The sequence below is a fragment of the Haliotis rubra genome, unplaced genomic scaffold (genome assembly GCF_003918875.1).
Source record: "Haliotis rubra isolate DU_JTF1 unplaced genomic scaffold, ASM391887v1 Scf7, whole genome shotgun sequence".
Lineage (NCBI taxonomy): Eukaryota > Metazoa > Mollusca > Gastropoda > Lepetellida > Haliotidae > Haliotis > Haliotis rubra.
The window spans coordinates 925,718-940,227 of NW_025767412.1; the positions used below are offsets into that span (position 1 = coordinate 925,718).

The 14,510-nt window shown below is 36.1% G+C and overlaps 1 protein-coding gene across 1 annotated transcript in view; it reads right to left on the minus strand.

Moving 5' to 3' along the window:
* The window catches only part of LOC124258640 (synapsin-like), a 125,893-nt gene that overhangs the window by 38,536 nt on the left and 72,847 nt on the right, over positions 1-14,510 (minus strand). Inside the window, 2 exon segments of the mRNA XM_046692710.1 lie at positions 7,210-7,314; positions 8,887-9,037. Coding sequence (XP_046548666.1) covers positions 7,210-7,314; positions 8,887-9,037 — 256 coding nt within the window.

A 14,510-nucleotide genomic window follows, 5' to 3' on the forward strand; every position in this document is an offset into this window, starting at 1 on the left:
TTTGTGTGTATGTGTGTTTAAAGTTGTTATATAGTATGTGAGGCAATATATGACCACCCCTTGCTTGTCTCTGAAATGCTGAGTGTCGGGCAAGGAAACAACAAATACCATCTTCTAACATCTTGAGGCTAGAGAACTTCCTTTCTCTTGACAGATACTCATTCCACAGGCCCGGAGGCATTAAAACTTCCCTGGATACCAGTAACATTACCTAATTATATCATATGTGTTGATATTTTAACCAAAATATCATGTTTTATGTCAATGTAAAATTTCAAATACTGGTATTATGTATTAGAGCTGTCACAGATCAGCCAGTCAATGCAAATACATAATAAGATATTCGTGGCATTTGGAATAGTGAAATGAATTGCTACTTTATAAGATCCATACGTAAATGTGAGCCTCGGTAACTTGATGTAAAAACTACCTACTATCTACTCCTCACATCTGTCCCATGGACCCAGCATACAAAACTGACTGCAAATGATATGTGACTGAATAATAACATGTTTCTTCTGTCTACATTATCTATCTAACACTGTACCCTTAACCAAGCTACCCTACAATACTCTACCCAGCTACCCTACAGTACTCTACCCATCCAATATTTCCCTACAATACTCTACCCTGTTTATCTACCCTACAATACTCTACCCTTAACCAAGCTACCCTACAATACTCTACCCTGTTTATCTACCCTACAATACTCTACCCTTAACCAAGCTACCCTACCCTACACTACAATGCTCTACCCTATTTCCCTACAATACTCTACCCTTAACCTATCTACCCTACAATACTCTACCCTGTCTATTTCCCTACAATACTCTACCCTTAACCTATCTACCCTACAATACTCTACCCTGTCTATTTCCCTACAATGCTCTAGCCTTAACCTATCTACCCTACAATGCTCTAAGAGGCTCTGCCATTAACCTATCTACCCAATTACTCTACCCTGTCTACCCTACAATACTCTACCCTGTCTATCTACCCTACAATATCTACCCTACAATACTCTACCCTGTCTAACCTATCTACCCTACAATGCTCTGCCCATGCTCACCCTAACCTATCTACCCTACAATACTCTACCCTTAACCAAGCTACCCTACAATGCTCTACCCTTAACCAATGCTCTACCTTAACCAAGCTGCAACAATGCTCTCTACCCTTAACCTATCTACCCCTACAATACTCTACCCTGTTTATCTAACCACAATACTCTACCCTGTTTATCTACCCTACAATGCTCTATCTACCCTACAATGCTCTACCCTCTAACCAAGCTACCCCCTACAATACTCTACCCTTAACCCTATCTACCCTACAATACTCTACCCTCTCTATCTATCTACCCTACAATACTCTACCCTGTCTATTTCCCTACAATACTCTACCCTTAACCTATCTACCAATACTTTTACCCCAGTCTACAATACTCTTACCTAGTCTATCTAACCTATCTACCCTTCAATACTCTACCCTACCTAGATACCATTCTATCTTTCTATCTATCTAACTAGAATATTCTACCCTATCTATCTTCAAATTTGATCTTTTAAAGACAATGTATACATTCAACCAGTTACTAACACAACATTATAATTGATATTTTTGTCAAGATATGAAGATAATGTAAATTTAAGACAATTTAGGTGTTTCTTTTCATTTTTTTTCAGTTTCCTATAACTTAGATAAGTTTGCATTATGTGATATTGATCATATATATCATTGTATATATACTTTTAAATGGTGCATATCTGATAATGGAATATGTGTTGTTTCATCCAGTTGCCAGAGCTGAGATTATGAATGTGAAAAAGGTGAATCACCACGTCAAAAACTGCTGCCATATAAAAGTATAGCATTATAAATGTACATCATATGTATAATAAATAAGGCTTATCATAAAAGTAAATATAATAGATCATATAAAAACTGGCATAAAAATATCAAAAGTGTAATAAAAGTGAAAAAGGCAATATTCTATTTAGAATAGAAAAGCATAAAACGACAAATGTCGTGACATTAAGCATCAAATAAGTCAAATAAACATTCTACCATGACATTTTAGAATCCAATTTCTGAGTGGTTTACCAGAGATGTTAAATCTATGTTCGACAATGATCTAGTCTAACCGTATGAACACATTACCACAAAAGAAACTATATTCAGCAGCATGTCTTTTGAAAACTAAAGAACTAAAATGTTGATCTTTCTGATGTAACATCCCAAACTAATAAGTCGCAGAACCTACATTTAATACAGCTAGGGTGACAACATATTTCGGATGGAAACATGATGAAGACATATTGTAGATATAATACTAATGACTAAGCTCAGCATCATTAACACAGCTTGACTTTTGACCCTACTAGATGACATACCATGACGTCACATCGACGTCATCATGATAAGACTTCCCTTCTTCATGAATCCTACAGAACTTCATGACTTCTCAATAAAGGTGTGTACTTTAGAATAACATTTCACAAAGATCAGTTCATTTGCTATAGGGCTGTCAGTTTGAATAATGCTAACAGGATATGTGGTCATGTGATATTATTGCCTTTAAAAAGCTGTTCATATAACAAATGGTAAAAATTATGGTTTTGGTATATAAATCAACCACATGTTGAAATATAAATTTTGGTAAATAAACCAAACATAAACATATTAAATCTGTTCTTCACTGAATACACATTAAATAATATACCTGACTAATATTAGGTTTAACGTATTCCACAGCACTAATTATATCAGCTTTAGCCAAAGGATTCGCTTTCTGTCATGGTAGAAGGGAAACAAACCTAGAGTGTCTTCAATTCAGATGTTTTGAACAGACATTCAACCATGTAAATCTTCAAACTCAGAACCTCAAGCTATTGTGATTGATTTCAAAACTAAAAGGTTCCTTATCTCCATTCAAAACATCTAAATTGAATAAACACTATGTTTATCTCCTAATCATGAAATAATGAGTTATAAACAAGCAAGATAAGAAATATCAAATCACAATATCTACAAATATATAATAATGATACTGCACGACTAGTTTACATTCAAACAAAGCAACGAAATAGTTCTAATCAAAAGTAAAACTATTCATGACAGAATTATCTCCCTTTTTCTGAAGCTACACAAACAGTGGAATAATTGAAGCTTAAATATTGAAAATGAAATAATAAATACTGAAAATATGAAAAAATATAAACAAACCAATTCTGTTGTATGTGTTTGTGAAAACATGCCATAAATGGTTGACTTTATAACAGACAAATCACCAGGTGTGCTAAGTTTAAACTGCCACAACACATATCAATTGTGAGGTACATGTAGTAATGAGCTTGCCCAAGCAACGGTTGTTTCCCAGAAATTATTGAGAAAATCTTTGTTTCCTAATACTGATAATAGAATTTTAAAATAGGTGTTACATTATGTAGTAAGGTACTCAATATGGGAGGCAACTCTTGTAGGCTTAAGAATGAACCTTACTACATCAAGAGTTATCTCCCCTGGTGTAGCAGACGGCTTCCTTTGTTGACATGGCAGATTTGACAGCAGAAGAGAAAAAAAAGCTGGTTCTAGATGATTTTGAAAGGGTGTGACTAATGCAAAAGAGTTAGCTGGTAGACATGACATTCCTCTGTCTACAGTATACAGAACTTTGAAGAATATTCAGTCAGGAGTTGGGATTGAGCACAAGACAGGGGCAGGGAGGCCAAGGAAGTTCAGTACTACGGATCGCCGGCGACTTGGTCAGATTGTGAGTAGGGGAAAATTGAAAAGCGTTGAGAATATCAGAAATGAGATGATTAATAGAGGAAGTCCTCAGGTATGTAATGAAACCCTTAGACAAGAATTACAAAGACTTAACTGGGTGAAAAAGCGCGGAATTCCCTCACCATTGATGAAAGATGCACAAAAAGAAAGACGTTTAAACTGGTGTAGGGCTCACGAAAATCAAGATTGGGATAATGTTTTCTTTTCTGATGAAAAGTTCTGTCTGGCTTTTTCCGAACTGTGTGAAAATTTGGACAAAAGATACCGTGAAACCTATCTACCAACGCCCAAAACATAGCCCGAAATTTCACATGTGGGGTGGGATATCATCACGTGGAGTGACGCCGTTGTGTATTTTCACTGGAAATTTGACGAAGGAACGATATGTTGACATCTTAAATGGTCACCTCCTTCCAACGCCCCGAACACTGTATGAAGATAATTGGATTTTCCAGCATGATAACGACCCAAAACACACTGCAGGCTACACAAAACAGTGGTTGTCGGACGAAAATGTTCAAGTTTTAGACTGGCCCAGCTACAGCCCAGATCTTAACCCTATTGAGAATGTGTGGGGACTAATGAAGGACAGAATAAACCAAAAGGACTTAGAAATATTGAGGATATGAAGAAAGAAGTGGTCGAATATTGGGATACGCTGTCACACGATTTCCTACAAACTTTGATCGGTAGTGTACCTAGGCGCATTCAGTCGTGTATTGCAGGGCAAGGAGGTCTCACAAAGTACTGAAAAGACACTTAGACTGTAAGAGAATCATATCTCAACATATTCATTTAAGTAAAACTTCTAAAGTTTATATACATGTATTAGATATTTGCCAAAACAACTTTCTTAATAATTTCTGGGAATAAGCTATCATTCCTCAGCCTATGTTACATGGTAGAAAATGGTCTCAGTATCATGCAAGGTCATTATGACTCATATCTACCAATGCTGCCATAACACAAGATAACCTTGGCATCATGAAAGCATGTGAGGACATATTAGCCAATATGGTAATGATCTTGGTATATGGCATGCAAGGTATCATAACCTGATATTTGCAGTCAATTATGAAATAACATGGAAATAATCTTGATTATATTTGGTATCATGCAAGACATCATGCAAGTATATGTCAGTCAATATGAAATGATACTGAAATAATCTTGATTTAATCATGGTATCATGCAAGGATGCATCAGTCAATATGAAACATATTATTGAAATTATGTTGGCATATCATGGAACATGCAAGGATATATAAGTTAATTTGACATGAAAAGAAAATAGCGTTGATTACATCTTGGTATCCTGCATGGATAAGTCAGCCAATAAGATGTGTTGGGAAATAAGCGTGATTATATCATGGGATCATGCAAGGATATGCCAGTTAATATAACAAGCTTTAAGACAAGACAGGGGAATAATTTTAATTATTTCATGGGATCATGCAAGGATATGTCATTCAATATAACAAGACTGGGAATTTTTTTTCATTATTTCATGGGACCATGCATAGATATAAAAGTCTATAACATAGAGACAAGATTAATATTATATTTTGATATACCAATATATACAATGATGAGAACATGCCATTGGTGACCTGTAGCTCAACTTCAGTGCTTTGTACAGTCAAGTTTATTCATTATTACCCAGAAGGTGGTAACATTGTTAAAATATGTTTTAAAGAGCAATAATATTTTGACAAATTGTTACACATGTTAATATCTAAAGAGCACTAATTGTGGTGGATGGTATGAATAACAGATCATACCCTCACAACGGTAGCATATCAAAATTTGATAATGGACATAACTAAAATCTCCAGTCATATATATCCATGCCTTACACTACGCTGTGATCACACCCACATTCCATGAACTACCGGTGCACATATTCCCTGATAACTCTCACATCACCAGCTACAATATAAAGGTTTTTCATCCTATAAGCATTTTTGTCTGTTTAAGGCCACACATAGTTCAGCCACAATACAGCAGTGTACACAGTAACTGGGTCTGGAGTTGAATATCCAGTGATTGACATAATGAGCATGATGACACTAAATCAACCAACTCCAGGGCCAGTTTGACCTTCTCATAACCAGCATGGGTTCCTGGGAATCCCCATCAACTGCCCATCAGGCTGCATATATGATACAGCACAAGACATGCTAACTTGTCAAATGTCTCTGTGACTTGTTCCTGAACATATCACTGTACCTTGACAAGAGTTGCCATGACACTTAAACTACAAACAGTACATTACCTGACTTGTTAATGTAACAACTGATTTGAATCAATTCAATGTAAATCACGAAGTTTTCACAAAACTTTTTTCCTAGCAATTTTCCTGTTGAATGTCATACCAGAGTTTCAAGGTTATTATTCCTTGAGTAGCAGATAAATCTTTAGTTACACGATACACAATATCAGAAGAGAAATAATTTGAATATATATATTTATCAGAAGAATTAACAATGCTTACGCAGATCAAGGGCATTGCAAAGCCTTTTAGTGGATCTTAAAGCCTTGTCAAAGCCTTTTGAAGCCTCCTCTAAGATTGTATGGCCATGAAAGTTTGACAGAGTGACAGTTAGCGCCAGACTAGTGGGAGGCAGCTAGTGTAGTTCACCACAGGTGGACAAAAAAGCACCGGCACTGGACAAGAAACCATTACATTAGCTCACCAAAACCATTGGTTCCAGTGAGGGAAAAAAAGATGAATCAAATTCAACTTGCTAAAAAACATATTCTGTTTTGAACATCATTGAATCTAAAATTTATTTATCAGAATGAGGGTCTTTGTTCGACTGCATACAGTCGTATTTCATGAAACATGAACTGTTACGGAAGTAAGCTCTCTTGGGGTTGTGGATGTAATCTGAGTGAGAGCTGCAGCCACCAGCCTCCGTCCATCACACTACTGCACATACATAGGCTGCAACTACAACGCCAGTTTGTACAGAAACATCAGCTCTACTCACAATTCAGGATACTCAGAAATAGCACAAACATGGCATTCAACTTTCTCAGGAAATCAACTCTAAATTACACCATAAAAAATGCACTTAACAAGTGCGAGGTTCTGCTGATCATAAGCAAAGAAAAATATACCTTTGGCACATTTAAAAGTTAAAGTATTATAAGAAATATATACATTTTGCCACACACCGACAATATTTCACAATAAATTGATGATTTTTTAATTTGAATTTTAAACATTTTAACCAAGTTAAAGTTTGAAACGTTCAGGTAAACAGACCATTGATAGTGTTGCTTTACGAACTGTACTCTCCTTACAAAGTAGTATCATAGCTGCTGCGGAGTATCTGTGGTGGTGTAGGGAGGGAGGGAGGTGGGTCTGCAGCTCCTGTTGTTTTAGAGAAGAGAAGGAGAAGATGTGAAACTCACCCAGAGGTTACTCACCATTTCCTTGTGGTTGGGGTAGTATGCTTGCTCGATCAGTGGAAACATCTCCTTTCCCAGCCTTTTCTGTATCATTATCAAATGTGCAAACTGAAATGGAAACATGTGAAACGATTTTTACACTGAACAATACTTCTTCTATATCATGGCATGGCAGTATTGTGAAACTGGCAAAAGTAGATGCTGTCATAGATATTTGGTGATTTCCAGAGAGGGTATTACTGGCTTATATCACAGCTAGTATTGTTGATTCTGGCTTATATCACAGCTAGTATTGTTGATTCTGGCTTATATCACAGCTAGTATTGTTGATTCTGGCTTATATCACAGCTAGTATTGTTGATTCTGGCTTATATCACAGCTAGTATTGTTGATTCTGGCTTATATCACAGCTAGTATATCACAGCTAGTATTGTTGATTCTGGCTTATATCACAGCTAGTATTGTTGATTCTGGCTTATATTACAGCTAGTATTGTTGATTCTGATACACAGAAATCCATTAAGGTTCAGCATCAAACCACATGATGATGATCATGATGATTGTGATCGATGTCACTTCATCATGTTCAATTACACCCAAAACAAATTCTTTGATACTCTGATGAAATTAGTTTGAAAAGGCATGATATTTCAGTGCTATTTCATTTTCAACATAAGGACAATTAATTAAAAGCACTGCTATATGAAACTCATAAATGATTCCAATACTGATTTAGTCTGGACATTCTAGGAGATACTGGATGTCAAATATATGAGGGTTGGCTATGCTTTTGATTCTGTTTCAGCTGAATAGTCAGGACATTCTAGAAAATCCCTAGTGTTTTGTGGTGACTCATAAAAGTATTCATGATTACTCAGGCCAATGAATTTCATGAATACTTTACTTGAGATCTCACACTAATTATTTAAAATAACTGGAGGACTCAGAGAAGCACTTTCATCAGATAACCTGTTAACAGGCTTAGACATACTGATGTAGCATGATCTGGTATTTAAACCAAAACTACACAGAATATGTTTTATTAAGGATAATTAATTTGAGAAAATATACATGAAATAGTGTTGTCAGTATCCAATACAAAACCTATTCCTCAAAAAAAAAATCATAATGCTTAATATTTTTTGTTCAGTATAAGACTAAATAAATAGCAAGGCGGAAATCAATATACAGTTTACTAAAGAATCCATTCTAATGGGCCTTCCTTCCATGCGAAATGACCCAGTAAACGTAATCTGTCTTGTAATAAAAAACAATTTTCAAAGTTTATCTTAAAAGAGGAAAACTTTCCTTTGCTTCGATCCAGATGGAGTTAACAAATTACTTAAACATAACTAAACCCATAGCTTACTCCAATTGTGACAACAATAAATTTGTCAAATTTTGGTCCAGTTGCCATAAGTTGATTGTTTGAACCATTCTATTCAATTACCCTTTTCAATGAAACTTTGTTTATTGATTTATGACATTATATGAAGTGTTCAGTGAAACATATGTTAAATGACATATTATATCATTTGCTGTACAAAAAAAAAGTGGAATAAAAAAATAAAGTAAAAAAAGAAAAGAAAAAGAAATATGACACTTCATAAGCATGGCGACAAAGGCATGACACCATGGGAACGTGGTGGATATGGACTCTCCTTCCGTACCACTACGTACCACCCATGGCTTGTCCAGGAACTGATACTGAGAGTGAAGGGCATTGATACTGGGTACTCCGCCATACTGGAAGCCCAGCAACAGATTCCTCCAATCCTCGTGTGCGTCTCGGACATGTTGTCTCACCAGCAGGAAGTCTGGTTTGAAGGATCTGTAACGAAAAACACGAATTTGACAAACAGGTGGAACACCAGAAGAACATTGTAGTGTCACCATGAGATGATGTAATGTCTGACTTTTCTGATTCACAAGACATGTTAGATGACATCATCCTTGACTGTCTGCAACAGGACTTGTATCATAGAATAATGAGTGAGTTTAGTTTTACGCTGCACTCAGCAATATTCCAGCTATATGTTGGTGGTCTGTAAATAATCAAGTCTGGACCAGACAATCCAGTGATCAACAGCATGAGCATCGATCTACGCAATTGGGAACCGATGAAATGTGTCAACCAAGTCAGCAAGCCTGACCACCCAATCCCGTTAGTCTCGTTTTACGACGAGCATTGGTTACTGAAGATCAATTCTAACCCGGATCTTCACAGGTCCCCTAGTATAATGACTGATCAGCAAGAATAAGAGCCTACTTAAAGTAATCTAGCCACAGACCTAGCCAATAGCTAGGCACTGGAAGGTTTACAGTGGAATTACAATCTTACAGATTCTAGTACTTTTGTTGGGTTGAGTCCCATCCGGGATTCGAACCCAGACCCTAACTGCCAGCACACAAAGTCAGCCGCCTAACCCGATCAGCCACCACAACTTCCAGCTGAGTGGGTTAATGGCATTGTGTAGTCATGATAACACATGCTTATTATTGGATGAATTTTTGGGTAATAATTCCCTAATTTCCTATCTTGTCCAATGCAAACCATGAACATTTCATTTAAGCTAAACACCGAAATTCATTATAAAACTAACAACTTGTAGATGCTACTCACACCACCAAGATAATCACATCAAAGGACAGCTTTGCGAACACCTGGTGTTATCACTGATTGATAATGTTCCCTGGACTCATGCTTGTGACAGCTCTATATGTTCAATGACCACACTTTCTAAAAGAAATTGCTAAGGATTATCGAAGCAGCTTTGTTGCTGCTATAACCTAACAGAATAAAAATATCAATGAAAACGTTCCAAATAGTACCGATTTTATGTCTCCTTCTATTATGAAGATAGGATTAAATCTGACCTGTCTTCTAAATGTTCCCAAATTATGCTGGACATAATTGTCTATTAAGCTGACGGAGGACAACACAGTGGCTTTAATGGAGAGACGATCAAAGCATGTTTGTGACACTGACTAAATAAGTTAGACTCCCTGGGGAGAGTTGCCAGGAAGTGTACTGAGTGAGGAAGAGACTCCTGGGGAAGATAATTAATATGATGCGGTGGCTGCTGAATAATAGACAAACCCTCCATCATCATCATCGATGAGGCGCTGCTGGGGGCGCCACTGTGGTTACTGACAATATTATCCCAGCTTCTCCTTTAAGCAGTTCTGACTATCACTAATTACTTACTTATTTTACTTATTTTCAACCATGATTTCTGTTACACACTTAATGCACATACTTAACTTCATTCCAATATACATGTAACATATTATATTTTTATGCTTTCTGTAAAAGTTTCATTCATGATGCAGCCAAAATTATCCATTTGAAAATAAAGTATCATCATATCTTAACTTTCGGTGCTAAAGTTCCATTGAATTATATTCTATTCTTGCGTTTAACATTGTTATAATGCATTATTACTACACAGAGGACAGGTCGACCATTTGTTTAATGCTGAATAATTTCACATGCAGAGTTACATGCCTTTGTTGTGTCAGAATCCTGTCATATATCTGTAAGTGGCAGTATAGTAGCTGTAATATCATGAATGAAGATAGTATTTGGTCAAATATGAAATGTCACTTTGACTATAAACAGTTGAAATCCACGTGTACCAAATCTACCTTTTTTCTCATGCACCCATGATCATGTGTCTGAATCACTGAATATAATGAAGTCCTATGCTCATGCATTCACCCTCTAATGACATGACATTACAGAAATACTGCTCAAAATCTCAAGATATGATATCATACTGATCCCATTCATAGTTCTGTTGTTTACAGATTTCAGATAATGGACATTATGCACCCTTGTCGTTTGGTTCATTTCTGGGGCGGTGGGGGAACCTCTTGTTAAAGGCATTCTGTCATTACATCACATGTCTGGCTTTCAATTCCTCAAATGGGTACACGATGATGATGATTTGGAGATTTCACATGCGCTTTTGCAACATAATGCATTTAATGTGTGAGACCAATTTATATGCAACAAAGGGGCCATATTGCCATCCATCCATAAAGATTCTATGACAACATATGGAACTGTAAAGCCATGCTCATAAAGGATAAATATTCAAATTGAAATATTTTTTTACTTATTAGGATATATTCTCAAATTTGGCCATTTTATATTTGATCATCTAAATATCTAGAAATTTTCCAACAGTTAAAAAACATACATAAATTGTTGAATGGACTGTGTAAGATGTGAAGCATCATCCCATGTGAACTGTCTGTCTCTCTGTCCATTTGTCTCTCTGTCTACAGTTTGTACGTTTGTAAATCTTTAGAACGTTGCGACATTCGACAATAATGAGAATATCGATGGACGGCATCCCTCTCCAGCTTCACAGTCACCACCAGACACCACAGACTGGACACATGTGTTGCTGACAACTCAACGCTTTAAATGTATCTGACTGTCATGTCTGGTTGTGCTAATTGCTTGAGGAAGCCTATCCTTGTGTTTTCTTCCGATCATTCAGTCCTATAATTGTAACTTGTCATGGTAAAAATATATATAAAACCCATCATACTTGTAAAATAATGCATAAAAATGTACAGGATGGATAGTCTTCAGATCTTTTATATGATCACTGGACCACTGATTTTGTTTTCAAGAGCCATTAATGGTTGAAAAGATGTCAAATTTCAATTATATAAAACAACACATTTTTAATGTGTGCTCATGAACAAATAAATAAAAAAATAGACACTCTTAATTTGACCAAAATGGATTCCCTATGTCATTATCATGATGTCTGTATTAAATGTTTATTTATAGATATTGTGAAAGTGCTATCTCATAGCCATTGTAGTACAGTCTTCCTGAAACATGAGACAGCAAATACAATCTACCATCACTGTATAGAATATCATTGGTCATCAGAGGTTTCAAATCATAACAACACACAGTTTGGTTAACTGTATGATAACCTCCACCATTATTCATGATTCGACCCATTTCCAAACAACTATCCTAGCATAGCTCTCTATCTCCAACACAGTCGGCTGATCTCCTTAAAATGTCAGCAGTACCTATAAATATTTATACACCTCTGATGATCCAGTAACTATCTTTCATTGGACACAATTCTTAAGTTGGCCAATACACAGTGTTACAATCTCTGGGATAACCAATCTGCTCCACCCAAAAAGACTTCAGGCATTTTCTGCTTTTGTAAGCCAATCTATAGAGCCTCTCTTTTAATTATGCCAATTAATGCCCTTGCTATTGACCGAGACAAAAGACCAGTTTTCTAAATGAAATGTAGATTGCTGTTATGCGGTAGCCAGGGTGATATTTCTATTCCCTGCTTTTCAGGACCTATTTACAAATAATTCAAAGTACTGCTATCAATCTTTGATCTACCCCTTGAGATCACACTCGCACACTGAGACTTGTAGCTATACTCTGGCAGTTAAATATCTCCTGTTCTGGTATTTCATACACAGCAAGTGCACCCCAAAACACGCTATCTTCACATTTTGTGTTATCCTGTTGTTTCACATTGAAAAAAATGAATCAGGTGGTGACCTTGACATGGCCTTCAATTCATTGAGTGATAACCAACCTTTGAAAATTTAATCTGTTCTTTCATCTTATATTGATTTTCTAAAGGCTGGAACAACCACATGAACTCTTTCAGCTCGAATAGTCTAGCTTCTGTACATTAACCCTTTTGGGCCAGGAACAACCACATGAAACCTTTCTGCAGGAATAGTCTAGCTTCTGTACATTAACCCTTTTGGGCCAGAAACCACATGAAACCTTTCAGCAGGAATAGTCTAGCTTCTGTACATTAACCTTTTTGGGACAGGAACAGGAACAACCACATGAAACCTTTCTGCAGGAATAGTCTAGCTTCTGTACATGTAACAAGTACGGATGGAGGATTTTGACTTTGGTGAATTACAGGTTAGTTACACTTGGTTTTATATAAAAGGAATAAACTACAAAAATATGTTTAATTGTTGACAGGTTAATTCAGAATTTATTGTAGCTGAATTTATGCATTTGGTGGAGGTATACTTTGACCTATGGTTAGAAATTGTTGGTGTCAATAATTTCACTTACAATTGATTCAGATTAATGTTTGAATCCAAACAGATTGTACGTTTACTTTACTGGTGAGAATTAGCATTTCCATGCTAATTAAAACATACATATTTTAGGTCCTTGGTGTTTTGTTGGTGCCTCACAACATGTGGCCAGTTTGAAACAAGTTGTCCTATAGATGGTAAGACACGTTGATGTTTCATTGTTGTTTTGAAGAAATTCCTAAGGATCTCAATATGAAACTGAACCATAAGTCCTAAGGATCTCAATATGAAACTGAACCATTGATTTTGTGATGTGAATTTGTTTTGAGTTCTTTTTATATGTTCAATGGTAGTACTGCAGTTGTTAATTATCTGAACCATGTGCACTGAAATGAATGTGATTGAATAGATATTTTGATGGAGAATTATATATTCATATACATTGTTTCAGACTTGTATTTATACAAACTACACTAATAAACTGGAACTACAGCCTCAACGGAGTTGTGTGTTGTTGAGTCAGAGCCATTCCCGTTACATACATTAACCCTTTTCTGGCCAGGAACAACCACATGAAACTTTTCTGCAGGAATAGTCTAGCTTCTGTACATTAACCCTTTTTGGCCAGGAACAACCACATGAAACCTTTCTGCAGGAATAATATAGCTTCTGTACATTAACCCTTTTTAGGGAACAAACCACCACATAAAATCCTTCTGCCTGAGCTGTCTGGGTCCTGTGCATTAACCCTTTTTGGGGCAGAAATAAACCCATGAAAGTTCTTCAGCTCTCTGCACTTTCTGAATTTTGAGAGTAACAATCTTTAAGATTTTCAAAGCTTTTATATCAATAATTTTCATAAGAAAAGAATTACTTTTTATGAGAAAAAATCCAATTTATCATCCAATATAATTCTTCCAACTTTGTAGTTTGTAAACATTAAAAATCCCAGTGATTTAAGTGTAAAAGGTCCAGCTTACCAGCTCTAACAGCAGAGAGATAAGTAATGCCATTTGATTCTGTTGTCATGGTAACTGATGATGTCACAATGGTCTGCAGAGCTTATGATCTTATGATAAAAACCAACTTATTCAAAACATCTTTGCTTTGTAACATCGTTTGCACTATAGGGACAATCCTGGAAACCTTGACTGATTATATTGATGTATAAACACTGAACATAACTCACAGCAAACTGAGACTTCCTGTGAGATTGCATGTTTTGCATTGCTATG